The sequence below is a fragment of the Larimichthys crocea genome, chromosome XII, assembly GCF_000972845.2.
Source record: "Larimichthys crocea isolate SSNF chromosome XII, L_crocea_2.0, whole genome shotgun sequence".
In the NCBI taxonomy this organism is placed as follows: domain Eukaryota; kingdom Metazoa; phylum Chordata; class Actinopteri; family Sciaenidae; genus Larimichthys; species Larimichthys crocea.
The window spans coordinates 15,029,719-15,057,551 of NC_040022.1; the positions used below are offsets into that span (position 1 = coordinate 15,029,719).

General features: G+C 43.3%; 1 protein-coding gene across 26 annotated transcripts in view; it reads left to right on the forward strand.

Moving 5' to 3' along the window:
• mbnl1 (muscleblind-like splicing regulator 1) overlaps window positions 1-27,833 on the forward strand; it is a 49,882-nt gene that overhangs the window by 4,760 nt on the left and 17,289 nt on the right. For 20 of the 26 annotated variants that reach the window (XM_010731150.3, XM_027285089.1, XM_027285092.1 and 17 more), the window contains 3 exons: window positions 3,434-3,678; window positions 4,686-4,844; window positions 16,975-17,987. In XM_010731150.3, coding sequence (XP_010729452.1) covers window positions 17,814-17,987 — 174 coding nt within the window. In that variant the 5' untranslated portion in view covers window positions 3,434-3,678; window positions 4,686-4,844; window positions 16,975-17,813. Of the gene's footprint in view, window positions 1-3,433; window positions 3,679-4,685; window positions 4,845-5,306; window positions 5,468-9,745; window positions 10,016-10,380; window positions 10,533-10,742; window positions 11,017-16,477; window positions 16,608-16,840; window positions 16,864-16,974; window positions 17,988-27,833 lie in introns of those variants that run through there. The other 6 variants (XM_010731151.3, XM_010731153.3, XM_019262147.2 and 3 more) reach the window with 6 other exon arrangements.

Consider the following 27,833-nt stretch of genomic DNA (forward strand, 5'->3'; position numbering starts at 1 on the left):
TCTATCAGTCATGTTTACATATCTCAGGAGATAAAAGATAAGGAGATAAGGAGAAAAGGCATGATGCAATGTCATGTCTGTTTCTAAGATAACATAACTGGGTGTGTTTCGAAATGTATTGCGGCTGAGATAAAAGCGACACCGATATTTCACAAAGTACGTGGTCATTGTGACTTGTCACCACAATGACAACGTTGATATGACATTAAGAGGTTAGATCAATTCTCAGATCACTCAAATAAAACAAGTGCTCGGTTACTTTATAACATGTTGATTATGTCTTATGTGTAGACACATTCCCAATACCATCTCTCATCACCCAGAGGGAACAAATGCACCGATGTCCTCTTCCAGTCATGTGATGTGATGTGATCTGATCGTAATTGCAGCCATAACTTGTTGCCCTATCGAGGTGACACCTTAAATCACCCTGGTGAAAATATCTTGGGTCAGAATTCAATATTGGTCGTAAAATCTAAATATAAAGCCCCGGAGACTAAGCTGTTTCACAGAGCGCTGCGGTAGCTGTCTGGCAAAAACACACACGGGGTAATAAGGCTTGAAAGTGGAGCCATCGCTGCTTACAAGAGAGCTTCTGCTGTCAAGACTATTAGTGTAATATTTGTGAAATGTTGTAATAACTTTGAAGAAGCTGTTTGAAAGGACTTTTTTTCGAATCCCATGCTATGCGTCCTTGTCTTCCAGTATGTCAGTGTTTCAAATGGAGACCTGTAGCTTTTCCAGCTATTCAGCACTGTCTTTAATGACATAGCTCATAGCCACAGTCCCATCCAGCAGCCTTCATTATGACGCGGTAATCACAGGCTACTTTTGTTTTTCTTTTCCCTCTCTCCGCTCTCTATCTCTCTCACATCTCTCAGTCTGTCTGTAAACCTATAGGTTTCTGTCTCTCTTCCCCCCCTTCTGTTTGTTCTCCTCTGAGCAAGTAGTGAGCAAGAGCCGCTACTGGAGAAAGTGTTTGTTGACTTTTCGGCACAGACTGGTGCTCTGTAGGGGAGCAGTCTGTTATTTATGGCTCAGGCTTATGTGATTGGCTGAGGAGAGATATAATTATGTCTGGCACTCAGCTTAGCTAGTTTTAGAATTACAGTAGGTGCCATGTTGAGTTCACTGGTTGCTATGTTACTAAGTGGAGGGTCTTGCACTGTATAGACAATGTTTATGATATAGACTTATAGGATGTCTGGCGAGTTAACCCATTTTTCCGTACTTACCCCCAAGACAACGAAGCATAGTTACACTGCGGGCGATGTAATAATTCATTAGTGATACTGTTGTATGTTTGTGTTCAAAGATGGGTTCACAGTTTTGTGCACAATGAGGACTGTGACTCAGCACGTCGCTTACATTGGAAGCACTTTAGGAAGGGATCTTTAAATCCAGTTTGAGTGGAGGGAACGATTACAGCAAGACAAAGCCGTTTCAATGTTCGTATAGGCACCTGACTATTGTTTTCAAGACAGATTTGAAAATGTTTGAACCTATCCTATCCTGTAATCTCGATATAGCAAAAATGTTGTTTATTTTAAGTTACAGATTAATTAAATGACCTGCAGTGTAGAGTAGCTGTAATTTATCACGTTTTCTGTATACATAGCAGTATAAATTGACTCATGTGATCAATACTGTGTGTTTGATATTTGACTATATCATAGCTCTTCTGCATTTAAGGAAACAATGAAGCAGCATAAGGCATAATGGAACCTAGATTTGAATTAAAATATTGAGCACAGAAGTTGATACAGAGCTAAACATAGTTAAGAACAACCCGCTCGGGTTCCCCATTTGTTGTTTATTATGAATTCACTCCTGTGACACTGGAGGACCGGTTGTTAACTGAATGTACTGGCACGACAGGTACAACTTAAATATCATCACAAGACTGTAATTTAATGTTTTATTGATGTCACTTATCACTTAATAGCCTCTAGTTATGAAGTTGCTTATCTAATTGCATGCTGTGGCGATGACAGACGCTTAGCTCATCATTCACATAAATGATGTTAGATGGTAGAAGGCTTTTCCAAGGAGCTGCGAAGATTTCCAGTGAACTGCACTATATATGGAGGTGAGAAGTCTGGAGTCAGATATGGAAGAGGCAGGATAAGCAACTCTCGACGACATTCTTAATCTTAGTCGGTGAAGGGGTTGGCTTGAAGCCAAAGACTCACTAAAACACTAACATTTCTTTAGAAATTGATAGCAGAGATTAATTGAATTGATAGCCGTCCTTGACACAAGAGGCATGAATAATTCTCTTTATATAAACAGTTCCTAATGGATTTTACCCAAGAAGCCTTTCTCTCGTCGGTATGCAGGGTGGTCAGACAGGGACCTTGAATAAACTAATGGGATTATGTCAGTTTGAATCGTCATTCCACACACTTGCAGTAAAACGGCAGACATATCTGTGTTCCCCAAAGGAGGTGGGAGGTAAAGATGAGACTTCATCTCTCCAACCAAAGATAATCCTATTGTGTGTGCCATACCATGACTTATGTGCTCACTGTCTTCAATAATACATGTGTAGTCATGTCACAAGTAGAAAACACAAGGATGGGGAGGGAGTAGAGGCTCAGTGAGTAATCCTCATCTAATCCATTTATTTTAAACACACGGGCTGCCACGGTTAATAAATAGTGACGTGTCTATTATTTTCATGAGGCCTTGCCCAGTTTTTTTTTTTTTTTTAAAGTCTTTAAAAAAACACACATCAAGCTATTCAATATTACGTCGCTGATTTCATCTGTGTATTTTTAGTATTTTTTTACAAACGCATGTCAGGGTAATTTAATCAGTTTACAAGATAAATCTAATTTATTTAGTTACAAGTTAATTTTTTTTACCAAACAAGTTGGAAGGTAATGAATCGACTTTTTAAACCTAAACACAAAAATAAAACGCTGCATATCTTTCTAGTCTCACTTTCACTGTCACATGAAAATCAGCCACATCATGATGGTGAAAAAAAATGCACTCCTAGGCCGGCAGTATCTAGTTTCATTGCAGCGTTTTTAAAGATTACATGACACAGTGTCAGTGCCTGGCTAAGTAAACAGTGAAAGTATAGACCCTCTGATTAGTCCTGTTTCACACCTAATTACTGGTGTGAGCTTATGGCAGTTTATGGTTATGACAGTAGGCAATATGTTTTAGTCATTTGCAGGATGAGCATATCCATGTATCTACTGAACATAGTGTGAAGATAAGATGATTGTAAAAGTGTCCAACCTGGCAGTTTAATGTGCTCACAGTGTGAGTCATTGCAATAAATAAGAGCTCTGTTATTTTCCCATTGTTCTCACTGCACAAGGATATGACTTTTAGACCTACATAGTAATTAAAATGGCACCTCCATATAACAAATTATGACTGTCACCTCTCTCTCTCTCTCTCTCTCTCTCTCTCTTAGCTCCTTAGTGTAGTTAGGAATGCAGTAGTGCCACTTGCAGACTGCAGTGTCCAGAGAGCCCTAAAAAGGGAAGGAGTCTCACTCTGATTCCTGGCAGTGCATGGAGCAGTGGAGGCTAAATTAGGCCTGGTTTCATTGACTTCCAATCCTCCGAGTACCAGCAATCCTGCAGCCCACAGGAGCGGAGGCCGTCTGGTGCTCAGGGCCTCTGATGCTTCCTCAGAGCTCCTCCAGACGCTACCTGGGTAAGTGAAAGAGTAAGATGGAGAGACAGTATGTCGAGAAAGCTTGCAATGGGACGTTGTGTCTCTTGATAATATTAAGAGTAACCTGGAAAATAAACATGAATTCCATGTCTGCGATGTTCATCATTTTATACCATCAATAAATCGTTACCAATTCAACTTTAGAGATAAAATAATAATTACAAATAAACAACATATAACTGTTTTAGCTTGTAACCCCTTAAAATGTCTAATACTACATTTTAAGGAGTTACAAGCTAAAAAGGTGGGAGTAGATTGTGCAGCAGATTTCTTGTGACTCCACATTACAGGATATGTCCTCAGTGTGGACACGTTATTAGCCAACCAACTAAAGTAGCAATAAAAACCACAGCGGAGTTTTGTGTAACAGGAGTGTCCTTTTTTATCATCTTGTGACTCCTCAGATTCCTCCTTGTGACTCAATGGGGGGTCCAGACCTCTAGGTCAGGTAGCACTGTTTTATAGTACAAAAAGAAATGGCTTAATAGTAGAAGACAGGAAGATGTCTGCTAAGCTAAGAACCATGAACAGATTGTTCCACTTAAATCCATCTTCAGCTAGGTGTCAGTTCGTTACAGCTATATAGGCTTATGTGTGTAGATAATCAACTTCAGATTTAAACGGTTTTATTCTCGTTTTGTGCATAAAATGTCACTTACATGCCAGACATAATCTTGAAAGATCACTTCTTCCTGAGAGAAAAACGTATCGCTAAAGTATGTTGTGCAATAACAACATTATGCTTGCAACATGAAACAACATGCAGAATTTTTGACATCTGCGGTCACACATTTGAATAACAATATGTTATGTTTAACAAATAAAGTGCTATAGCCATCATGTTACGTGTTGCACATGACACGTAGCCTGCTCACTATGGGTTTTTTTTTCTGCTGATAAAATGCTTGTCTGCCTCCCACTCTCCTCTTTCCCCTTTGCTGTGCTGTCCAGTGTGATTGACTGTGTCTCTTTCTCTGTGCTGGCAGTCGAAGACAGGTGCTGAGTGCTGCTGAGTGTTGCTGTGTGTGTGGGCTCCAGGGGTCTGGTTCAACATTCCAGCGATAGTTTGATAGACACAGTCCTTGGGGGAGGAAGAGGAGGAGGCCAAATGCCCACACCAATCTCACAGGAGGAGAACCAAGGGGGTAAGTGAAATCCTGTGATGTACCTGCAATGGGAGGATTTTGATAACATACTGCAAGTCGCCTTTATTTTTTAGCTCCCGCAACATCAGCCTTTACAACATCCCACTTCCTGATTCAAACAGCAGTTTCACCGCTTATCTCTCAAGCTCTCAAACTGGTCTAATGTCAGGGCCACTTCCTCTTTTCACACACTCACAAGGCGCAAGCGAGCGCATATGTCTGTGTGTGTGCATATACATTAACAAAGAGCGCGTACGCCGTTGTGAAAATGGAGAGAAAGAGGAAGTTAGAAAAAAGGGGCTGCAGAGAGAGGCGGGGACAATAACGAGGTGACCATATTTGGCATCGGTAGATAATGCAAGCCGAAGATGCAAATGAGATAAGCAGTGGTTGTCATGGAGACTTGATGTTGCGCAGTGATGGTTCGCTGTAAACCTGACCACATTTGTGGTATGGCCGTTGCCAAGCAGAAGGTGCTATTATGAGAGTGAGAGAGATGAGAGAAGTAGAGGAGGAGAGAAATGAAGATGTTAGTTCATCCCACAATGCATTGCGTCAGCGTGACCTGTGTTGAAGTGACTTCGTCTGTCTCAGTGGCACGTCAGCGATAGACAGACACACAGGTAAGCTCACTGGCTAGAAAATCACTATCGGTAGAATTAATGTCTGTTGATAGCGTAAACATTTGGTTGATTTGTTTCACAAGATTTTAGAATTGTGCACTTGTCGATGTTTCCCTCCTTTTAACAAACAAACTCTCTCTAAAACTTTACAAAGGCAGAAAGTTTTCTCAGCTGTACGGAAGCCAACCTTTCCCGCATTTTTCTCTCCACGCGACTTTGTCTAATGATTTATCTGCCCCGTGAAGTGTTTGTAAAAAGTTTGGAATGTAAAGAGAGTTTATTTAACATATGCAGCAATGTATGTGCTGACTACATTTAGACAGAAAAATAGCCAAAAGCTAGAGTGAAAGGGTGTTTCCATTCGTTTTCATTTTATCTCCAAGATAAGGATTCAAGCTTGAATGGTGCGCGCACACACACACACACACACAGACACAGACACACACACACACACACACACACACACACACACAGACACACAATGGTGTCATATGGGGACAAGACAGTGTGCTATTTCCTCTCTCTATATTTCAAACCCGACAGCTTGAATTGCACCTGCTTCCCCTCACTGCGTCAAAGTGGAAAGAAGTTAAGAGAAAGCCACAAAATATGCAGCAGGGAAACATGACTGCAAATTCAAATATTTGAATATTTGTCTGCATACAGACATTTACAACTTGTCCCACTTTCATGGACATTTTTAGTAGCATATTCATTACATCTTTTAGGTTTGAAGTACTCCACGTAGTATTCAGTAAATCAGACCACAGACGTTTCAAGCGTGGAAATCACCTCCAGGCAATATTTTGCTTTCTCATTCTGTAGCCTGTAAAATAAGCAATAGTGAAACGTCTGACAGCAAACGCAACTTTCTGCTGTGGGCCCGTGTGCAAGACTGTGTACCGTTGCAGTTGTTGCTGTGTTGGTCTGTAATGGGAGTGTAATGTGTATTTGCGGCCTTAGTGATAGATGAGCCGTCAGAGTTTGGCACACACAGGCTCTGGGACATTTCCTCAGTGGAGTGAGAGTTCACATCAGCCAGTCAGTGTCATTTACAGAGGGCTGGGAAATAGCAGAGTGCTGAGATGATAGGGATTCTTAAGGTGGAAAGTTACGTTCATCGTGGCGAAGGGAGAGCAAAGGGTGGACAAAGGTGAAGGGTTAGGATTTGATGATTTGACACACAGGCACAGGGGTCACTTATGCTGGACTGAGTTGGTTTAGGGTTAATAGGATTGATTATAGAAGATTAGAGTGTGAGGGAGTTTCCAGGACATTCTGCACTTCCTTTATTCTGCTATTTAGCTATTTAGTACTGCAGTTTTATTTTTTTTTGTAGGACTTGCAAAAGACAAAAGACTAAAAAAAAAAAAAACTTTTCGATGCAGCAGAGAATCCAAGAATTCCCATAATACATCTTGACATCATTAGGGCTGAATTCTGACTTGATATGCTTCCTCTGGAGCCACACGAGACATTTTACAACTGTTTTCACAGGCTGAGTAGCATAGCTGGTTCACTGATCTTGATGTGTAAAATTGGTGGTATTTCCCTCTAACTGCATCTCACACACACACACACACACACACACACACACACACACACCTCATCCTGTTTTCAGTTGGTTAACGTTAGTATATGTGTAAAGAGTTTACTCAACCACAGTATGTTGGTTCCTGTTGCTCTTTGCTCTTACTTAGACAACTCCACAGCCTCATTGATCTCCGAGAGAGCACAACGGTCACACCATATTTCTTTATCTGTGAGATACGCGATACGGAGCAGGAAGTTCAATTAAATGGCTGATTTCACCTCAGTTAAAGAAATACATAAACTAGAAATGGAGAAATAGGCTCCTGGTGCATGTTTCGTCAGATTACATGCAGAATAAAACTTAAGTTGTAGAACTGAATGAGAAAAACATCTGGTAACAATGCTTGGCTTTAACTCTAATTGGACAAGGAATATGGTTCTGACGTTTGTGACAAATAGACAAGTGGTTGTGGTTTTTTGGGGGGAAATTAGGGGGAACTGAGATACAGTCATAAGTAAGAGAATGTCATAAAAAAGAGTCATATGATAACAAATAGCAGGGCAGAGGAGTAAAATAAAGATTTGAGACAGAAAGGACTAGAAGCACTGGCATGCACTCAGCTGCAGCAGAAGAGGGGAAATTCCACGTCAGTGTCTGAGTTTCGCAGAGAGTCCAGATCTTTGGAGGCGCTGCTAATGTGTCTCCTATTGAGCCAGAGCAACATCAATCACCATGTTTCTTCATTATGGGTCAAGAAAAACTCCATTTGGAAGTTAAAGTGACCCACTGCTTCCATTGATCAGCAGTCAAACAGATTGCTCTGCTAATCTAAAAGACATGTGTCCTAGCAGGGCTGTTTCCATGGTTGGAAATAGACGTACTTCCATCACTAATGAATGATGGTTGGAAACAGATCACAGCAAGGCCTTTGCTGTTGTAGCTAATAATGGAACTGTCTCTCAAAACCTGAGAAAAAAAAAAGTGCTATCTTTTGTCTGACGTATACAACATGTGTTTGCTCTCTCTGACCACGTTGGCCCTTTGCACCAGTATTGGCTAGGTAAAGGGTTAGCACTGCAGCTAGGGCTCTACCACAGATTGTCACCTGGGGCTTAAGAGCCTGCTGTGTAAATTAGAGATGACTTATCACTAGCTTTATATCAAACTGAGCTGTGCAGCAGTAGAAACTGGTCCAAAGAGCAGAGGAAGGGGTGGAACAGAATCACATGGCATGATCGTTTTACATAGGAAAAGCAGAGGGACAGTGTTATACATGCAAATACACCGAAGAAAAAAAGGGTTCTCACATCTATAAATATGGGTGCAGGTGTGCAGTCAAAGCAGATTTGCTTTGCTTTGCTTTCATTGTAACAAAAAACAAGGAAACTATTTTCTATATTTCAAACAGACATCATCTTGAATGCACTTTCTCCATAATCACAACCAAATGAAGTGAGTCACAGACAATATGCCCGGTCAGTCAGAGAACTTGGGAGTTAGCACACGGCTCAAAATCTGTAAAGATTCCTGCCGATGCCAAGGCCACTATCTCCATGGCTACCGGATATTGCAGCATCGGGTCCAAATCAAATTCTTGGAGGCTCCTTTTAGCTTCTCTGACTTTCCCCTGGATGCAAGGGTTTGTGACGGCAGAAGTCTTGAGTCAACAACAACACGGGAAAGTTGGCAGGAGCCTCAGCGTTGTCTCGGTTAGCCTTTTTTTTTTAAAATTATTATTATATGTTGCTGACCTACAACCAAACTGCACTGGTCGGCATCTTTTTTTGTCATTTCCGGAGTGTTTACACTCGTTGTGTTATTTTAACGTATAACCACTTACTGCCATAGAACAGTTCGATTTAGTGCAGTTCAGCGTGTCCTGCTTTTCTAGTGTGGACAAGAGCTGCGAGCTGAAAGTGTCTGGGGGTTGCACGCCATAGCAGAAAGGCAGGAAAGAGAGAGAAGGAGATCCAGACACAAGCCAGACCGAATCTGTCGCAAAACTCCCTGTAAATTTCTTTCCGTAATTCTTTCCTCTACACCCCTTAATCTATTCATTCTTTCCAACTGCTGGTTTTCTCCTCATTCATCCATACCTCGTTAAATCTCTTGTTTCACTTGTTTCTGTCTTTTCTCTCTGGTTGGTATTGGACATGACTATCATGACTATTCCTTGCTTCTGTGTTCATCCTTTTACTAATTTCCCTCCTTTTCTCTTTCCTGATCTTATTGCCGTTTCCCCCAATGTTTCCTTCCTCCCTCCCTCTTCCCTCTCTCCTTCCTCAGCTTCACTGGATAAGCAAGGGCAGTATTGCTGTAACTGAACCAGCACTTCCTGGTGTTGTTTTAAGGGGGTGGGGGGGGGGGGGGGGGGCGTGGCCAGTCTTCATGGAGGAAGAGAGGGAGGGAGAGGGGACTGCAGGATCTGTATGCCCAGTGCAGTCAGGGCTCCCTCCTCCCCTCCTTCTTCCTCCTCCTCCTCCTCCTCCTCCTCCTCCTCCACAGCTGTTGCTACTGCCACCCAGCGAGCGCCACTTTCCTCGGGCAGCAGACAGACGATCCAGAGGCTCGGGAGTCAGTAGAGACACAGCCCAGCCCGTCTCAGAACAGCCCAGCTCAGCCACTTCAAGAGGCAGGGGAGGGGAGACACTAGCGCACACAGAGCAACGCTGCAACACACACACACACACAGAAAATCACACAGACAAACACTCCTCCTCTCTCTCTCTCTCTCTCTCTCTCCCTCTCCCTCTCTCTCTCTCTCCCACTCTGGTGCTCAGCTCCGCACAGCTCCTCCACTCATTCGCTGCTGATTCACTCGCTCACTCGCTTGCCTCTCTTCTGCCAGTCGCTCTTGCCTTGCTGCGCTCTGCCTGCCTGCCTGAGAATGGTCCAGCCGGTGCCTGGGGGTCTGCTGTCGCGGCCTGTCTGAACACACGCATAAAACACAGAGTCAATCGACAGGCGGAAGCGCACACACACACACACACACAAACTGGAGAGCAATGTGAGAGGTAAGAGCTTGGTCCCTCCGCCTCGTCTCATTGGTTTATCTAGATCTTTCCTCCCGTGTGTGTGTGTGTGTGTGTGTGTGTGTGTGTGCTGCAGTCTTTACTTTCCAAAGTAGGCGCCCGTGCACTGGAGCACAGGTAGAGATATGGGGATTGTTTGCCTTAGTGTCTGCTGTGTGTGTGTGTGTGTGTGTTCAGTATGTGGGACACAGGGTTAACATCTATTTGTTACAGCTTGTTTTATAGATATCAGGACACACACACACACACACACACACACAGTAAGACACATTCTTGGCTCAAAGCAGACAGTCACACAATAGCTACTTCCTGAGGGTAGCGCTAGTTAGCAAGAAAATTTGCTGGTGTGTGTGCGCGCGTGTATTTGGAGGGCCGTGGTTGTTCCAGGAAGCAGTGGAGAGGATCAATAGATCGCCTACTCAGCTTTCATTCCCTCCGTCTGACTCAACACTGGACATGTTGGGAGTTATCCTGCAGGGCTTGGTTAACAAGGAGAATGGTAAAATTTGATTCTCTCTCTCTTTACCTCTTCCCTCCCTTTGCTGCGTCAGCCTTAAGGGGGAAGCATGGTTTTGCATGTGTGTCCGTGCGTTTCTACGTGTGTGTGCGCTGCGTAAAGGCAAACTCCCGCCCCGCCGCATGTAAATTATGTGTGACATGTGAAGCTGCTGCTACCTTATATGGTGAGCACAGTATTTCAGTACAGTTGGATCTTGCCAAGCATTCCGGGTCGCGGGAGGAGAGAGTGTGTGAGAGGGTGACTCTGTCTGGGGGAGTGTGTGTGCGTGTGCGTTGTTAGTGTGTGCGCGTCTGTGTGTGTGACTAAGTGAGTGTTTTCATGCGTCTGACAGTGGGGGAGTAACTGAGAGAGAGAGGAAGAAAGTTGAAGAGAGAAGGAAAGAGGGGCAAGAGAGAGAGACAGGGAAGAAGGAGAGCCAGTAAATGGAGGGATTTAACTTTTTGATGTTTCAGCTGGAGTGAAAGTAAGTAGTGTTGGACTTTATTAAAGCTTTCGGAGATTAACATGAGATCGCCCTGTAATGTTTTTTTCTTCCAGGAGTTTCTTTCAAGTTTATCTGCATGGATCATGCGAAAGTAAACTGAAAGTGTTCTTGCGTGCGATATCTGGCAATCGGTCGATATATAAAAACAGACTTTTGTATTTGTAATCGTTTTTTTTTGCCAGGGTTAACTCTTTCGGAGAGTCCAAAAAGTGTCTAAAATAAGAGGCAGCATGATTCTGGTGAAATAAATATGGTATTTGAAAGCCGGAGTATCTTCAGAGCTTTAAACTATAGCCTTCCTTCCCTCCTCTCCCCTCTTTGTCCCTCTCCTCCTCCTCCTCCTCGTCCTCCCCCTCCCCTCTCGCCTCTCTGGGTTTCCTCTCGGTGGTGTGTCCGTGGTTGGGGCAATGATGAGGAATGTTGTTGTTGTGACTTAGAGGGATTCAGGGTGGCTCAGACAGTAGCACACACACACACACACACACACACACACACATGCAAGCATGCGCAGCTCAGCCAGATGTGTGGCAGATTGCATTGTTGAGACTTTGTAAAAATCCCCACGGAAGCTGTGCTGCAGGTAGTCTGTCAATATCTGCGGCGCAGAAGCCTGAGGAATGTGCTGTTGCTGTCAGCGTGAACATTGTGGCTAATCATGTCAAACATAATATTGCTCCCTCCGTATATTGTTGTATACGTGTGCAAATTGCTTTGCGTTTACGTGCGTCGCCTGTGATCTAAAGTCTGCCCTAAAGACAGAATTATTCGCATCGCTGAATCTGCGCTGACAGGTTAAGCCTTTTATTACATGAGGTCTTCACTGTATGTTCCCACTGTGTTATGACCACATTTCAACCCCCCTGAGCAACAGTTTGACACCGCTTTGGTTGAGCAAAACACCTTCCACTTAATGAAATTCTGAGCTCAGTTCAAATGACAGGGCTAAGGTAGCCCTGAGTCTTTAACCTGCTCCAGGATTTACCTCTTTCTATCTTCCTATCTGTTCTTTCCAGGTAGCCAGTAATATACATGTTTCGCAGATACTGCAGTATAGAGAGGAAACAAAGCCATCGTCTACCTGTATCTGAACTACACAAGAGTGCTAATAAGCAAGGCAAGCAGCATGTCGAAGCTGCTGGAGCCAGTAATAAGCGTCTAGTTATTTCTTTATTGTTCTGTCCAGAGGTACACGTGTCAACACGAGCCTGTCCTTGTTTTTACTTCACCCCAGTTGAATCAGCTCCCGCTTACAGCCTTGCCATTTGAAACCTCCCCATCTCTGAAGCAGAGACAGACGGCTATAACATTTAATAACGCACTCCTGCCCTAATAGTCTCGTTCTCTCACTCACTGCCTCTTCCTGGCTAACTCGCTATCCTTCGTCTTTGTCATTGTGACTGCTCTGGCTTCTGTTCGCCTCAGTGTATTCGAAAGCAGGCCCCAACACAAGCCAGTGAGTGCGTTAGCATGGCCGATCCTCCATGACAATGATTGACTAAATGAAAAATGACACAGATAACCAGTGCAGACGATCAAATTGATCACCGACAAAGTATGTTTGCATGTAATATAGTGATAAAGAAGCTAAATGTTCGCCTACATTAAACACTGGTGCACATTCAACAACACACATTGGTGCACATTCACATTTGTGGAAATAAACCTGACTATGTCTCAGCACACAGACAACACAAATGTGAGCCAATGAGCCACTCATTAAACCATAAGGCCAGCCATTATCCTCACTGTCCGTTGACTTCACCACATCCTTACACACACATAGACACACACACAAAGATGCAGTGTTGGACACACAGAAGAAGAATACTCTGTGCCAGGACGCATAGTGGGTTTGTGTGTTTGTATAGGTTTGTGTGACTTGTCAGTGTGTGTGTATGTGTGTGTGCGTAGCTCTGTCCATGTATGCTAAACAAGAGATCTAATTGTATCCAGAGGTTCCCTCTCGGAGGAATCAATAGGCATTGTTTGTTATGCGTTCCTAGCCTAAGCCTAATGTTATTCATTTTGATGACAAATAAACTAGTTAAACTAATACTTGGGAGGAGATGATGACTTCATGGTGATGACGAGCAGGAGGTCGATAACAAAAACTGACGATGACACTCAAATTAGCGAGACGTGACCATTTTCTGCAACGTGCTGGTGAGCATGAGCATCTATAACCGCTACTCGTGACAAACCAAACCTAAACATGAACATTTGTTTTTAACGCAGTGTGGCCTAGCTCTTAAACTCATTTTATGCAATCCTTTCTGGTTACGATCTCTCCACCAACATGAAAGGTCCCACCATCAAAAGAAATGCAGTTTACTCAGGGATCCATGTGGTATAGAAGAGCTATGGTGGATAGAGCAGCAGCCTTCGGCCTCCCAGTGTGTGTGCATCAGTACTGAACAGATCAGGAGACAGCGAGGAGAACATGCTCACGTGTCCGTATATGCACTAGTGTGTGCGTGTATTCGTATAGGTCAGTGAGGGCAATATTGACATGCTATATTCTGAGCACATGGAGCAGCAGCGGCAGCAGGAGCAGCAGCGAGGCCTGGGGTGTTGCATTTCCTCCAGCGTCCTCCACTGTGATGACCTGTCTCAGCACACTGTCACCCTGGCTCCACCTCTGTCAATATGCTGAAACCACTCCTTTTACTGAACAGCAGCAAACCAACAGAGACGAACGCCTCTTTCTCTGCAGTCGAAGCTGAAAACATGAGCCCGGGGTAAAAGCAACGGTTAGATTTCCGTAGCAGATGTTGCAATATAACAAATTGCTTCATATCATACTGCACTAGTGAACCCCAGTGTATTATCTCTTATGTGATTTTGCAGAATACAGCCTCCTTTAACCTGTGATGGCAAGCGATGGGTTTAACTAGACTAACCATGTGCCAGTTAGTCACGTTTCAGGAAGTCTTACAATAACTATGAGCCGCACCCTCTTTCTAATTCTCTAGAACAGCCCAGGTTAGCAACGAGCACGTTGTTTTGATCACTCTAACTTCATAAATCAGTTAAGACATGCCTTAATAGCACAACATCTCCCTGTGTTCAAGAAAACCTTGTGACTTGTCTGAGCGCCATCCATCACAGCACTCCGTGCAAAACATTGGCAGGTTTCATGCATATTTTGCACTTTTAGCTGAGGTGAAGTTTCGACAGTATCTTCGAGTCGTTGGAGAACAGATTTGGTTTGTGACTCATAACCAAGAGAAAGTAAAAGATGGGCAGGGTTGCTTTTTCATGTCAGAAACTGTTTGTGCTGTTGAGGCATATGCTGGTGTCACATGACCATGAGCTTATGGCAGTGTCCTAATATTAAAGACACACTTCCTCTTCCTGCAGCCACGTAATGTTTCTACCACGTGTCCTAAAATAGGGTGATAGGAAGCACACGGCTTCGCTCGCTCTCCTTTTCTCTCCCTCTCTCTCTCTCTCGCCATCTTCCCTTCCTCCAGTCTGGTTGACCTTGCACCAGCTCGCAAGACCTTGGAGTCTGAGAAAGTGCTGCTGAGGATGCTGGAAGAGAACGCAGGCCAGACAGTCACATTGGCACAAAGGCAGAGGCATGGATGGAGAGGGTTGGGAGAAGAGTGGAAACAACAGGAAAACCTCTGGTTAAAACAGTGTAAATTCTGTGGTGCTGTTCTGTTCTGCGGAGCAGAGAGGTAGATCATATTAAACAATGATGAAATGGATACGTTGGAGAGAGAAGAGCACAAACAGTTAAAGTGGAATTAGATAGAGGGAGTGGCGTACTGACAAGAAAGACTACAGATATGAAGAAATCAATAGGAGAAGGATGGCCATGTCCAGACATGATGGATCATAATGAGCGCTCATTATCACTCTGGCACTGTCTTACACCATACTACATTGTCCCTCTCTCACAGATATGTGCTCATCTGACTCTAATAGAAACCATAGAAACAGATTAGGCAGCCAGACAGAACATAGCATCTCATGCATCAAGTTATCACACTCTCATTTGATTAATGAGAGCCCCAGGCGCCTTCAACTTAAAAAAAAATTAAATAAAAAACATAGACGTCTCTATTCCACCTCATTAGTTCATGTCCAGCTGTGGCTTAAGGTCAGTTTAAAGATGATTCTTGCTCACCTGATCTCGACCTACAAACATTCTTTGGGCATTAAAAGTGTATTGCCATCGGCCCCGTCGGACTGAATTTTTAGCATTAAATACACCTAACATCACCATTATATGATATTAAAAACGCAGGTCCTAGGGCATACAGGGTTACACAGAAAGATTAGACTTGGCTGACTTGACATTTTCAAAAGCTTGGGAATAGAAACATGCCCTCAGTAAAGTAAACTAAGAAAAAGCAGCCTGTCTGTATGTTGGACCAGTTTCCTTCCAAAACGTTCAATCCAGTCGCTCTCAGTCAAAAATCTTTTTTGGCATAAAAATACCATAAAACTGACAAAGAAACATTACTGCTTCTTGTTAGGAATTAGCGGCATTGAATAAAATGTTGTTATAATTTGAAAATATTGAGCAGTGAGGTAATATGTTTGTATTTTATCAAAAAGTTCATTTATTTTTTTCTCTCCCCTCTAAAGGGCACGATACAGAAGATCATTGCTGTGTTCCACTGTGTGCTTTGTGGGGGAAGGGCAGTTGTGTTATGATTATGCCTGCACTCCAAAGGTCATCTGTAGCAGTAATGCTACTTTTGCTATCGTAGGGGTCATCCAAGGTGAAACTAAGCAGTTTCCTCCTTCACTCTGTCCTCACCCACGTTGCTGGGTCATCATGACCTGCTGCAGGGCTCTGATATAGTGCGGTTGCAGTGTTGCAGTGTTGCAGTGCCGTAAAGTTAGCAGAGGTTCGTTGCATTGCTGAAGGTGCACATGCTGTTCTGGGAAAAGCAATTTCTCTACGCAGGGTGTGGTGAGTTACCCCGCCTGTGTGATAAGAGCGGAACGGGCCCCCGGGAGCCCAGTCATTCAAATTCCCCGAGCAAACCCAGTACAATGGATTCACCCAAAATAGAAACCACTGGCAACATCACAGCGTTCTGATCAAAAAAACACTTTGCAACCCATGATCTCTCCTGCGTGTGGTAAATGGGGGAATTTATTTCATGAGTGAAAGTAAACATGATTGTTATCGCGAGTTCACATCTGTGTGAGATCGCCACAATATTGCCGTCATGACGATGGCGCTCTTTCCTTAGTGCTTCTTTAACGTTTGTTTGAAAGATATTCATCAGCTGTTTTGCAAGAAATCAGGTAGTCTGAATAGCGAACAAAGCTCAGCCTCGCTCTCTCTCTTTCTGTCTTCCTCTGGCAGCGGGCAGGTCAGCCTCCTCGTTGCTCCTCCCCCTGCTCTCACCTGGCGCTCAGCCCAGAATGTTGCTGCAACTCTGCTAGCTCTCATTGGTCTCCACTCTCACACCGCTTCGTAAGAAGGGAAATGACTAACCTCTTCTCCCTCATGCCCTGCCTCGACTTCCCCTCCGCTTTCACTCTCTTCCTCTCTTTCACCTCTAAACACAATTTGCACTGGCCCGGCTTTGCTGTACCCGACTGTAAGTGATACAGGATTTGATCAGATTTTCCTGCGTTGACCAGAAGAGGTGGAAAGTTGTGAATGGCTGCTTTGTGCATTTGTGTGTGTGTGTATGTTTGTGTGTGGCGTGGCGTGATGAGCGTGTGTGCGCACCATGTGTGTTTAGAGTGCAGGGCGGGTGAAAGTTTTATTTGTTTTAGCTGACACCCCTGCATTTCTGACATTTTTACATATTCTTTATTCCCACAGCTGCATAACTTAGCAGAATACAGCAGGTCAGACCCTTCTACGAAAGACAAAACAAACCCGAAAGTTTTCTTTGGATGTGTATCATCACTAATCTTTCTTTCCCTCCTTTCTATCTCTCTCTGTCTCTCTCTCCCCAGAGGAAGTGCCTTCCCTGATGTCTGCTGCAGCTTTGACCTGCTTCTACCGCTGAAGCTCCACCCTCCCCCCCGCCTCGCTCGCTTGCTGCCACAGCAACAACGTGTACAAGGACTACGGCCACACCCTCCTTGCGACACGCTGCAACCTGCTCGTCCATCCACCACCATCACCATCCAGTCCTCGCAGCCGGGCTCCAGCCTCAGCTTTCCACACCAGAACCGGCCCCTCCCAGTTGCCAACTGCTCTCCATCAACCGATCAGCCTTACCACAGCAGCCCAACACACCACCAGGCCCACGCAGCATCTCACCCACCTTGCCTTCAACCTTCGCCTTCAATCCTCTAAGCCTCCACTTGGTCCTCAGTGTCCTTAAAACCTTCCTGTAGCAGGCTACACCCAGACTATCACCTTTGTTGCCTGCTTCACTGCACCTAACCAGAGGGCTCTCAGTTTGTTTGCCTCCTTGGCCTGTGAATGTTGTAGACGAGACCATTTGGCAAGCAACAATAAGAGAGAAGAGTCAATCCGAGAGTGGCAACTTAATTGTTAGGCTAAGCCGTGTCCTGGATATAAACTGTGGTTGGTTGATCAGGATAATTGTCTGATAACATTCAAAGCCAAACGTCCTGCAACATTTCACATCGGAAGAGGAGTCCTCACAATCAATAGGAACTTTATTTTTCATTTCAGCGTTACATACACGCATCACAGACCTTAACTACAAACAGAACAAACAAACACAAAAAAGACCTTAAATTTGTGGATTAAAACACTAGAGGTACTTTACTCGCGCTTGAGCAGATTTCAGCTCGGAATACCTTTTTGCCAGCGTGTTGCCATGGCGATGAACATGGCACACATCCGCGACACAAAGTGGCTGACACTTGAGGTATGTAGGGAGTTCCAGAGGGGCACGTGCTCACGCTCCGACCAGGAGTGCAAGTTCGCTCATCCGGCCAAGAGCTGTCAGGTGGACAACGGACGGGTCATCGCTTGCTTCGACTCACTCAAGGTAAGAAAGGAGAGGCGGGCGAGCAGGAAGTCTGGAGGTCATATCTCAGGCGTGCGGATAAAAGCCACAGATAAAAGACTGAGCACATTTCATCTGACAGGCAGTTTGAGAGAATATATGGAGTTACAACTGGAGAGGTGTCTACAGTTTACATCATGCTCACCATCTGGCCACGACATGTGCTCTGCCCTTGGTTCCACCTATTTCTGGTCAGGTGACTGCAACATGTGATGAAAGACACAGAGAGGGGGAGGCAGCCTTTCAGATTCAGGAAGCAGAAGTGAGGCGTTTGTAACACAAACGCTGTGGAATTTTTCTAGGACAGGCGGTGTTTTTTGGCTGGTGTTTACTGCCCTTATTTCACACAGGAGTCATTTAGAAGTCAGTCGCATTCATGACGTTACGTTAACATTGTCGCATTGTTGAGTTAAATACATCAGCACGGCCCCTCGAGGAGTGTGAGACACTGTCGTGTGCCAGCTTTTGAATGAGAAAACATAGATGAATAGGTCTGTCACATGTACAGACTCATATGGATGCCCTGAGCACAACACGTTGCAACAGCTAGAGAGAAGTGAGGCGATAGCGTCATCATACAGATCTCACTCAGTCAAACCACTTCCTGTGTAGAGGCCTAGGGGCAGTTAGAGGGGGTTTGTGTGTCTGTCTGTGTGTGGGTGTGTTTTAGAGTGAAGTTGGGGGCAGATTTGGGGCACTGTATGCAGTAATTTTCCATTTTTAGGCAGCAGCAGGAAAGCAGAAAAGCAAACACCTCTTTTTTTTTTTCTTTTCTGTCTCTCTATCATTCTCACTCTCTTTCACAATCTGTCTTTTTATCGGAGCACAAGATCTCCAGAGATGGGCGGACCTCAACCCAAAGTTTCCAGCATTGACACACACCCTCATACTGTGTGTGTGTGTGTGTGCGCGTTTTTCACTTCTGTTTGTATTCTGCCCCTGCAGACATTGGTGACTCGTGGTCATTGGCAGTGTGTGAGCAGGGCAGGGTTAGAATGAGGACAGCGTGTGTTAGTCGACTCACAGAACAGTGTTTATAGCCAGATGTGGACAGAGGAACATTGTCAAGCCCAAGCTGAACTCTTCCCAAGTTTCCTCACTGTGCATGTGTGTGCATGCAATTGTCAAAATTAAAAGCTAAATTGAATCATTCTTGTTTATCACATCTTGAGTCCTGTTTTCATAGTTTTGGCCATCATTCCTAACAGTGGAGATGCGCCGTCATTCTCTCTAATCCCCTGAGATCTTCCAGTTTAATTGAAAGATCTGGAAACATGGCAGCTCTGCTCAAAAGAAGTTTTAAACAAATCCCCAGCACAGCCAAACGTATTAGGAAGAGAGAACAAAGACGGTGATTACCCAAACTGTCTGCTGTAAACATTCATCACAGCTTAAAGACCTGTGATGTATCATACTTGACATAGTTATACATAGTTTTTTACTACCTCTTTGCTGATGAAGATGTGGATAATCTGGCTAACTCGCTCACCTGAATGCTCATATGTATCCTGCCAGACTCTGATGTCACTGTGTTCCCAGATGTCAGAAGTTAATTGAGAGAACAAAAGTTATAAAAATCAACAGAGCTGTTGGCCAAAACTTCAAAAACAAGACCCACGTGTAAGAAACTGGATTCACAGCATCAATGTAACTGCTACAAAAACTTAAAGTTTCAAGTTTTAAAGTTTCTCCTGACTATCTGGATGTCATGAACCCTTCAGTACAGTGCAGTGACCGCATGTAGACACTCACAGACAACAAGAAGAGGAAGAATCCGATCCGATCCTTTAAGATCCTGACTGATACTGGATTTTTGGGGCAGATGCTATCACTGATATTCAGTAGTATTTTTTTTTTTAGGGATTCCTCAAATCTGGTTATCATGCACTTGTGATAAATATATGTAAAGATATGCTTAAATATAATGATAAACTGACAAAATTGACACCACTGTCCTGTGAGAACCATATCTCCAAAATATTGACTTTTCATGATCTCACGGCCTGTTTTCAGCTTTGTGACGATGTATTTTCCAGCTAATCCAAGAGCTTTTTAAAATGGCTTATTTAGCTTTAAAGGTAAGAGAATTCTCAACCCATGACAGGAACAGTTGATCCTTCAGTTTATTTAGAAAAAAAATCATAGATATATAGAGATACATGACTAAAAGATGTCAGACAAATGTAGTGCAGTTAAAAGTATAATATTTGATGTCATGTGAAGTAGAAGTATAAAATAAAAAACATGTACCTTGAATTTGTGCTGACAACACAGTAGAGCTACAGATGAAACGATCTTGATACTTATAACATATGTTTAAATTGTTATTCACGCTAAGGTAAAGGTCAGCCGCTGGAAGGGAGTAGCTGGCAGAGGCTTTTTGAAGGAACCAAGGGGCCTATTTTAGTAGTTTGGACTCGTTTTCCACTAGGACTTGTGTATTAATGGGGATGGGTGATAGTTTTTTTTTTTTAACTCTTCGCCCCATTTTTTTTCCACTGGTAATGAAAAACAGAGCAGGTCTCTAAAAAAGCCCACAGTGGAAACAGAAGGATAAAGCAAAAGCGAGCGAGAGAAAGGAAGAGAGAGGATGGAAGGAAATCAGAAGCGAAAGGCTGTTGATTCGTCAGTTGCATGTATTCAGCAGGAGATGTGACCTAAAATACACATATAGACACAGACACATTCACCACGTTGTTAAAGGTTTCCTCTTACACGGACCCACAAACCCACACACTGCAAAATTACACGTCCTGCTTCAGTTTCACACAGGCTGGAGTGGTTGAAATAGGACAAATTCTCGATTTAGGTATCTTACATGAAGACACATTGCTCCCCATTACTTGTCTTGAACCCCCTACACCCACACACACACGCACATACACACACACACACACACACACACACACATACTGAACCCTCTTGGACACGTGCACACAGTTTCTGCCCATGAGAGAGGATCGGCCTTCTTCTTGAGAGGTGTATAATTAGAACAGGTCTCACATGATCACTAGTGCATAGCTGAGCAGGTCACACCCAAACCCAGTCATTTCCCCCAACCAGCTCTCTCTCTCTCTCTCTCTCTGGCCTCCTTTTACTTAGAGCACACACACATGGACACACAGACGTACCCTAACACACACACACAAAAAAAAAAAAACATGTGTCCTGCACTAAACCACACTTGGTCGAGTCCACGCTGAGGGAATTAGAGCAGGGAACGTATCTGTACCAGAAATAGCAGAATGAGTTAAATGGCAGTTTTTTTTTTTTGTTTTTTTTTTCATGGGAAGATGTTCATGGTGGTAATCAGATGTGGATGATATGCCTCCGAGCAAGACAATCAATCCGAGCCAAGTTTTCATCTAGGCCACGAGATTTAAAACTAAGTTGTGGTGTGTGTGTGTGTGTGTGTGTTCATGCACTTATAATATACATACATGCCTGGGTGTTCGCTGGCCTTAACCTTGGCCTTAACATCAGAGCGCAGCCCTTTCTGTTGCCTGCGTATCTACTCAGTGCAGAAAAGACAGCTCAGCTATGTCAAAGCGGGATAAATATTTGGAGAAGGGTAATGGCTGCCAGAGGTCCCTGATTTAAAGTCAGTTTTGCAACTTTTGTCTATTAATGATTAACTACTGAGCAGTCAAGTTAGGTAAGACAAACTGATTCTAAATCTGTATAAATGATTCATACACACTTGATAAATATTTAGTTCTGGCTTAATGTAAATCTAAACAGACTGACTTGATGAGACAGGTGAGGAAGTGTGATGTAGCGTATCGCTCCTTCTGACCAAAGAAATAAAAAAAAATTATATGAAAAGGAAACATATGTACAGGATATGTCGAGGAAGTAACCTGCTTTTCACCTTCAGTAGTTAATGCTTCACTAAAGCATTCCTAATCAGATCGGAATATAATAGCCAGCTCAGGTTGCAGAAGCAAGTGAGCTAATGCCTGCCTCATTAGCTCATGGTAGAACGAGCCTGAAATAATATAGGTTACTCTCTACAGTAAATGAACTGTGACACCGCAGCTCCACCCCACCCACACGGAGGTGGACTGCCAGCTTATTTCAAGTATCTGATTTTTTTTTTTTCCTCCTTTGCTTGTTTTCATTCTCTTCCTCCTCCCGTCTTGGTAGCTCCTTCTACTGGATTTCCCGCTCAGTCTGGTTTTTGCCTCATTTACTTCAGGCCACACCCATCTCTGGACAGGATGGTTCACATTACACTCCGGTAGAACCCCGCCACGGCCGCCATCCAGCCCCAACATACACATATTCACACCAATCGATGCGATGTGAGTTTAAAGGCTAGAGCGGTATCAGCCGTGACCTTGAATGAACCCATTCGCAGCAGCAGGTCCTTGTTTACCCCCCAACACTGCTGTCCATGTCGTAAAAAAAAAAGGAGTGGTAACCGTCACGGAGAGCAGTTTGAATACACACACACAGACACACACACACACACACGTACACAGCATAGACTTTGTACTTTGTCTACCTGCCAGCCTGACACACCCACTATCATCATGTCTGAGTTCTGAGAAAAAGAGACCGAGTGTGCGTGCGTGCATGTGCGTGCATGTGCGTGCGTGTGTGTGTGTGTGTTGTATCTGTGTTAGTAGTGCTGTTGCAGCGGGTTTCTTTGTGTTACCAAACTGTTCTGAGCCAAGATTACATTCCTGCAGAGCAGAGGGCGGGTAAATACCTCTTATTTATCTCTCTCTGTCTCTATTGCTCTCTTGCTGTCTGCGTCCCTATCTGTCTTTGCTCTAATTTCGCTGACCATATTTTGACAGCATGTTTATATTCAGTGGTTCGATGGAGCAGTCAGGTTAAACACACACACACACACACACACACACACACACACACACACGCACCCACGCACGCACTGGAGAGGTGGTTGGCCAGACAGACATGTGGGGGTAAATATTAGCTGCGTTGCTAGTCGACAGTGTTTTTTATGATTTAAAACAAATTACCCAGCCAATCTCCGGGCAGTAAAAATCAACACGTCATGCGTGTGAAGGCGTATGGTTATGAGTTTAGAAGGCTAATGTGTATTTGACACTGCTGTCATACACTTCACAGAACATTAAAAGACACACTGCACATGGCTACGTGGAGGCAACAGTTGCTATTTCTGTGGCCAGTGATGAGCTAATAAAACCAGTCTAAAAGCAGCAAAATAAAGTGTTGAATTCAGCTCAGCACGGTTTCATTTTGAGCTTAGTTTAAGCCTTGTTTTTTAAAAGCCCTATGCTGTGAACTGTTGCACCGGGTTGGATGGGTTTTCTGTTTTTCTGGTTGCAACACGAGAGTCAAACTGAGAAGTGATCTGATATGTTAAACCGTCTACAATATTTGAAATGTAGTCCGATCAAACTTCCTCCATGGATGTTGTCTAAATAGATCAGTGCCACATTAAGACACAATACAAATACACGGTTTATCTGCCCAACAGCCGCAGATGGGCATATGATCCTCACGTTGCTTGCTCTGCTGGCTTCTCGCCAAAAATGACAAGTCCAAAGAAAACATGGAGGAGAAAAGGAAACAGGACACCTGTGCGTAGAGTTATACTTTCAGAATCCGACCAATAGACAAATAAAGGTTTATTGCACCTGTCATCAGGAAAGGTTTGTTTGGGTAGTGTGCTAATCTCCAGTTGGCATACTGCAGCGATGCTATAGTTCAGACACCGTTTCCTGAAACCATATGGGTTTCTCTCTTCTGCATTCGGCACATCCTAATTGGATTTTTTTAATGGGATATCTGTGGGTGCATCCACAATGAAAATGTCTCTCCTTTAAATTAACAAGGCTAGGATTCAGTCACCCATAGGATTCAGAGGAGAGCTGTTAATATCACGGTGTCATCCACTCGTCTGTGCTCCGTTTTCTCTGTGGCTTGTTAAAAAACGAGCAGGATTCACTGGATAAGAGCTGAGTCACGTTACCGAGGCTTTTATTTTAGTCTGTGGGTTTTATTACATCTCTGTCTCCTGGTGTTGATGGTGTTTATTCTTACATCTTTTTCACTTTCGTGCCAGAGTGATTTGTGGTCGGACCAGTCTAATCCAGAGCTACACACACACACACACACACACTTGAGACACATACACAGAGACACTCATTGGTCTGCTCATTCCATGGTGTGTGCATCCTTGTCAGATCAGTGCGGCTGTGCGTCTTCTCTGTGAGCTTATGTGACGGAAGATCAGTGACAACAGCCTGTCTTTTCTTCTCAGTGTCAGCCGTCCCTGTCCCTCCATCACACTGGGTCCCTTTATAACACCACTGATACAATGATTACTTCTCTAGCCCTCTCTCTCTGTCTCTCTCTCTTAACATACAGGCATACCGTAAAACCTCATGTAGCCCGAGGGTTTGCTTCAGCAGCTTACAAATATTGACAGATCAAAGCAAAGATTGCAGTGTGACATAATCTAAATACAATCACATATACTTCTGATAGAAGCTGGCGATAGTGGTTGCATTAGTGAATTTCTGTCCACACAGTATCCAAGCAACTATTAAGACAGGAAAACGGCATCAGAGCAAGCATACATTTATTTGTCATTTGACATAAAGCCCTTTAAATCCACTCATACTATAGAAAGGAATCAGCTCTCACCATGCTTTATTTTTTTTTAGATAGACCAGTTTCACATAGGCCCAGGTTTCAACTTTGTAATGCTTGTGACAGGAATTTCAAGCTACACGTTATGTTTGACTCCACCCCATAGACATATACATGAAAACATTCCTGCCTTCAGCACTTTTAACCCATGTACAGCCAAACACTGTTCAAACCCACAGAGCTTTTTATTTATTTTTGTATTTCAAACTCAGGTGGAAATGTCGAAAGTTTTTAATTATACCAATAAAATGAAAAACTGCAAAACAGGCACAACATCTAGAAACGTCTTTTACATGTAGAATCTAAATCTACATGTTTTTCTTGGAATCTGTACAGATTTACAGGCTGTTGATGATTTCGTTCCAACCATTTAAGATTTCAATCCTGGTCGAAGTTGGCAAGACCTTTAATTACATCATCACAACAAGTGCGATTTAATTCTACTGCACACTCAATTGGCTTCCGTAATACAAAAGTAAAGCGGAGGGTGCAACCAAACAACCCCAGGCTGTTTTAACAAAGATGCAGTTGGCCTGTTTGTGGTCAATGCTACTCATGGTGACAGACACATAGCATTTCCTGGATTATATGCATCGTTTTCCTGTGAATCTCTGGTGGTTAGGAAGGCAGGAAGACTCTGCCATCACCAATAAAAACGACTATGTAAAGAAATAATTTGTATGAGTATGAACAGTGAATAAAACATGTCAACCATATAACAAAATAGGGTTTGATTTTATTTTAAAAATCTAAAGAATTATAACTTTAAAGTGTTGAAACGGGGAATAAGGGGTGAAATAGTTTTAATCTCAAGTTTTCTGGCCTTTTCTATTTCATATACCTCTATCCATGTTTCTAACTTTCTTATGCTTCCTCGCAAACAATCACATATCTAGCTCTGCCATTATCCTCCCATTATACAGGTGAGCGAGGAGCTCGAGGGCACAGCTACTCACTTTGACTCAACTCTCTCAACACCTTTTCTTTCTGCCCCTCCCTCCCGCCAGCTGTTAGGTCCATCAGTCAAGTTTACCCTGGCCCTTATCTCTATGTTGAAGCCAAAACATTAAAGAGAAAGAGAGAGACGCAGTGAGATGCCCACTGGTGGCGTTTGTGAAAGGCACAAGAATGTGAAGCCACAAGGAAAAACATAGCTGATGGTTGTCCATCTGTTTTTCTCTCGCTCAGTTGCTTTCTCTGGGTCTGTCTTGTTTTGTTTTGTTTTAAGTGCATTCCTTCTCAGAATCACAGTGTCTGGGCCTGTCAAAGCCATGGCATTGGTCTTAATTACTTTCTCCTTTTCTCTGTTGCAGTGTCCCTGATTCCTCTCAATGCTCTTTGTAGGACAGTAAACAACTGTATTACCAAACTCCACGAACCCTAACCTTAAAACTGCAAAACATACTAAGTTATTTGTTGCTCGATGTTTTGTCAAGTTTTGTGGTGTGACACTGACATCCTCACAAATGATGCCCCCCATTTTGGTTAGTTAGGGCCCATCATGTGTTTTACATTAGCGTTACTTGCACTGCTTTCCTCAGTAATAATAATTACAATAAATCTCAATAAAGATGTAAGAAAATATTTTTCATTGCATCTGTATGTGACATTTTCTTTGTCAAGCTGGGTTATAGTATGTAAATGTTTCTGGATTAATTACATTTATTACAATCTGGACTTTTGGACTGATTTGTTCTGTTTAGATGTGATATATGGGATTCAAACTATTTATTTATTAAAAACGTGTGTAAATAATGATGTGAGTAAATTTATGTAGAAAAGAATAAGATAAAATCATTCCTACTGACTCATTTTCTGCCTTTTTACAGGACAGCTATACATAACAAATTGAGTCATCTCACTCCGCTAACAGTTTTTGTTCCTTTCTTGCTTGTTAGAGAAATAACGTGAAGAATAAATGTGGAGTAAAATCACTTCTTACACTGCAATAAGAGAGAGAAGGGGAGTGAAAGCATCCTGCCTGTGCTAGTGCCAAGTCCGAAGGAGATAATCGCACGCAGAAACAGGATTAGGCCAGTTGACAGTGGAATTAGAGCTGTGGATAGAATTAGATTAGCATAATACATGCCAGATTAAATCAAACCAAATGAATTATCTGCATCGGTGATTATTACATGGCCAGTGACTCGAGACTTTTTCTGTGTGTTTCTACAGTCCCGGTGTTACAAAACTAAGAATGAAGTAAAAGCCCTGTGGGGATAACGGTGATAGTGGTGAGGGTTAGAAAGGGAGAGCAGAGGGTCGGGATCAAAGAAAGCTATATAAAAGAGAAAAGTGGAAGTGACATACCTTTAAACTTTTTTTAAGCTTTTGAAGTTCTAAAGTGTATCGCAAAGCTGCCACTCTGAGGTCAGAGAGATGGGGAAGGCATGCGGTACACTTTTCTTAGCTGTCTGTGGCTTTTACTGCTATCCAGGCTGTTCCTCGTCTTAAAGCATGCATCTGTCTCATTTAAAAAATATATATATCTGAGTATATATCTATATAGTGAGGAATTATAAAGGGACATTTGCACCAGAAGTCAAATCTAACCATTTGTATCACATGTCACTAGATTACTCATCGTTCAACTTTTGAAACGGCTTATTAAGACTAACGCCTGGTGTTGGTTCTCCTCCCTGTGAGACCCACAGACACTGAGTAAAGCACACACCTCAGTCATTTCAGAAAACAACAGCGTCATTATTGATGTCTCACTGACGCCTGGAACTTGTGATTTTTTGCGCAACGACTCCGTTCTCTCTCCCGCTTGGAAGCGAAGCTCGGAGATGATTAAATAAGCATTCCCGGGCCGCCTCACGTACTCGCACAGCGAAGTACTGGATGGCTTTCATAAAGTGCTGCTGCTCAAATCGATACCTGCGTGATTGCTCTATTATTACTGATAATGAAAAGTACAGAACTAACCGTGTTACAGGCCCTTACAGGAGAAGAAGCAGCAATACGTCGAGTAGAGAAAAACTGGCGTGAATAAAGTCACATGAAAGCATGTTTGTACGAAAAGAGATAGAATGAGATAGCGAGAGAGAGGAGGAGGCCACGGATGGGAAAACAGAGAGGTCTAAGTTTGGATCCAGGGCTCCTGTGTACGTGACATCTGACCTGAAGCATTTCTGAGAACCAACACCCTCTCAAGTGTGAATAACTCATTGCTGT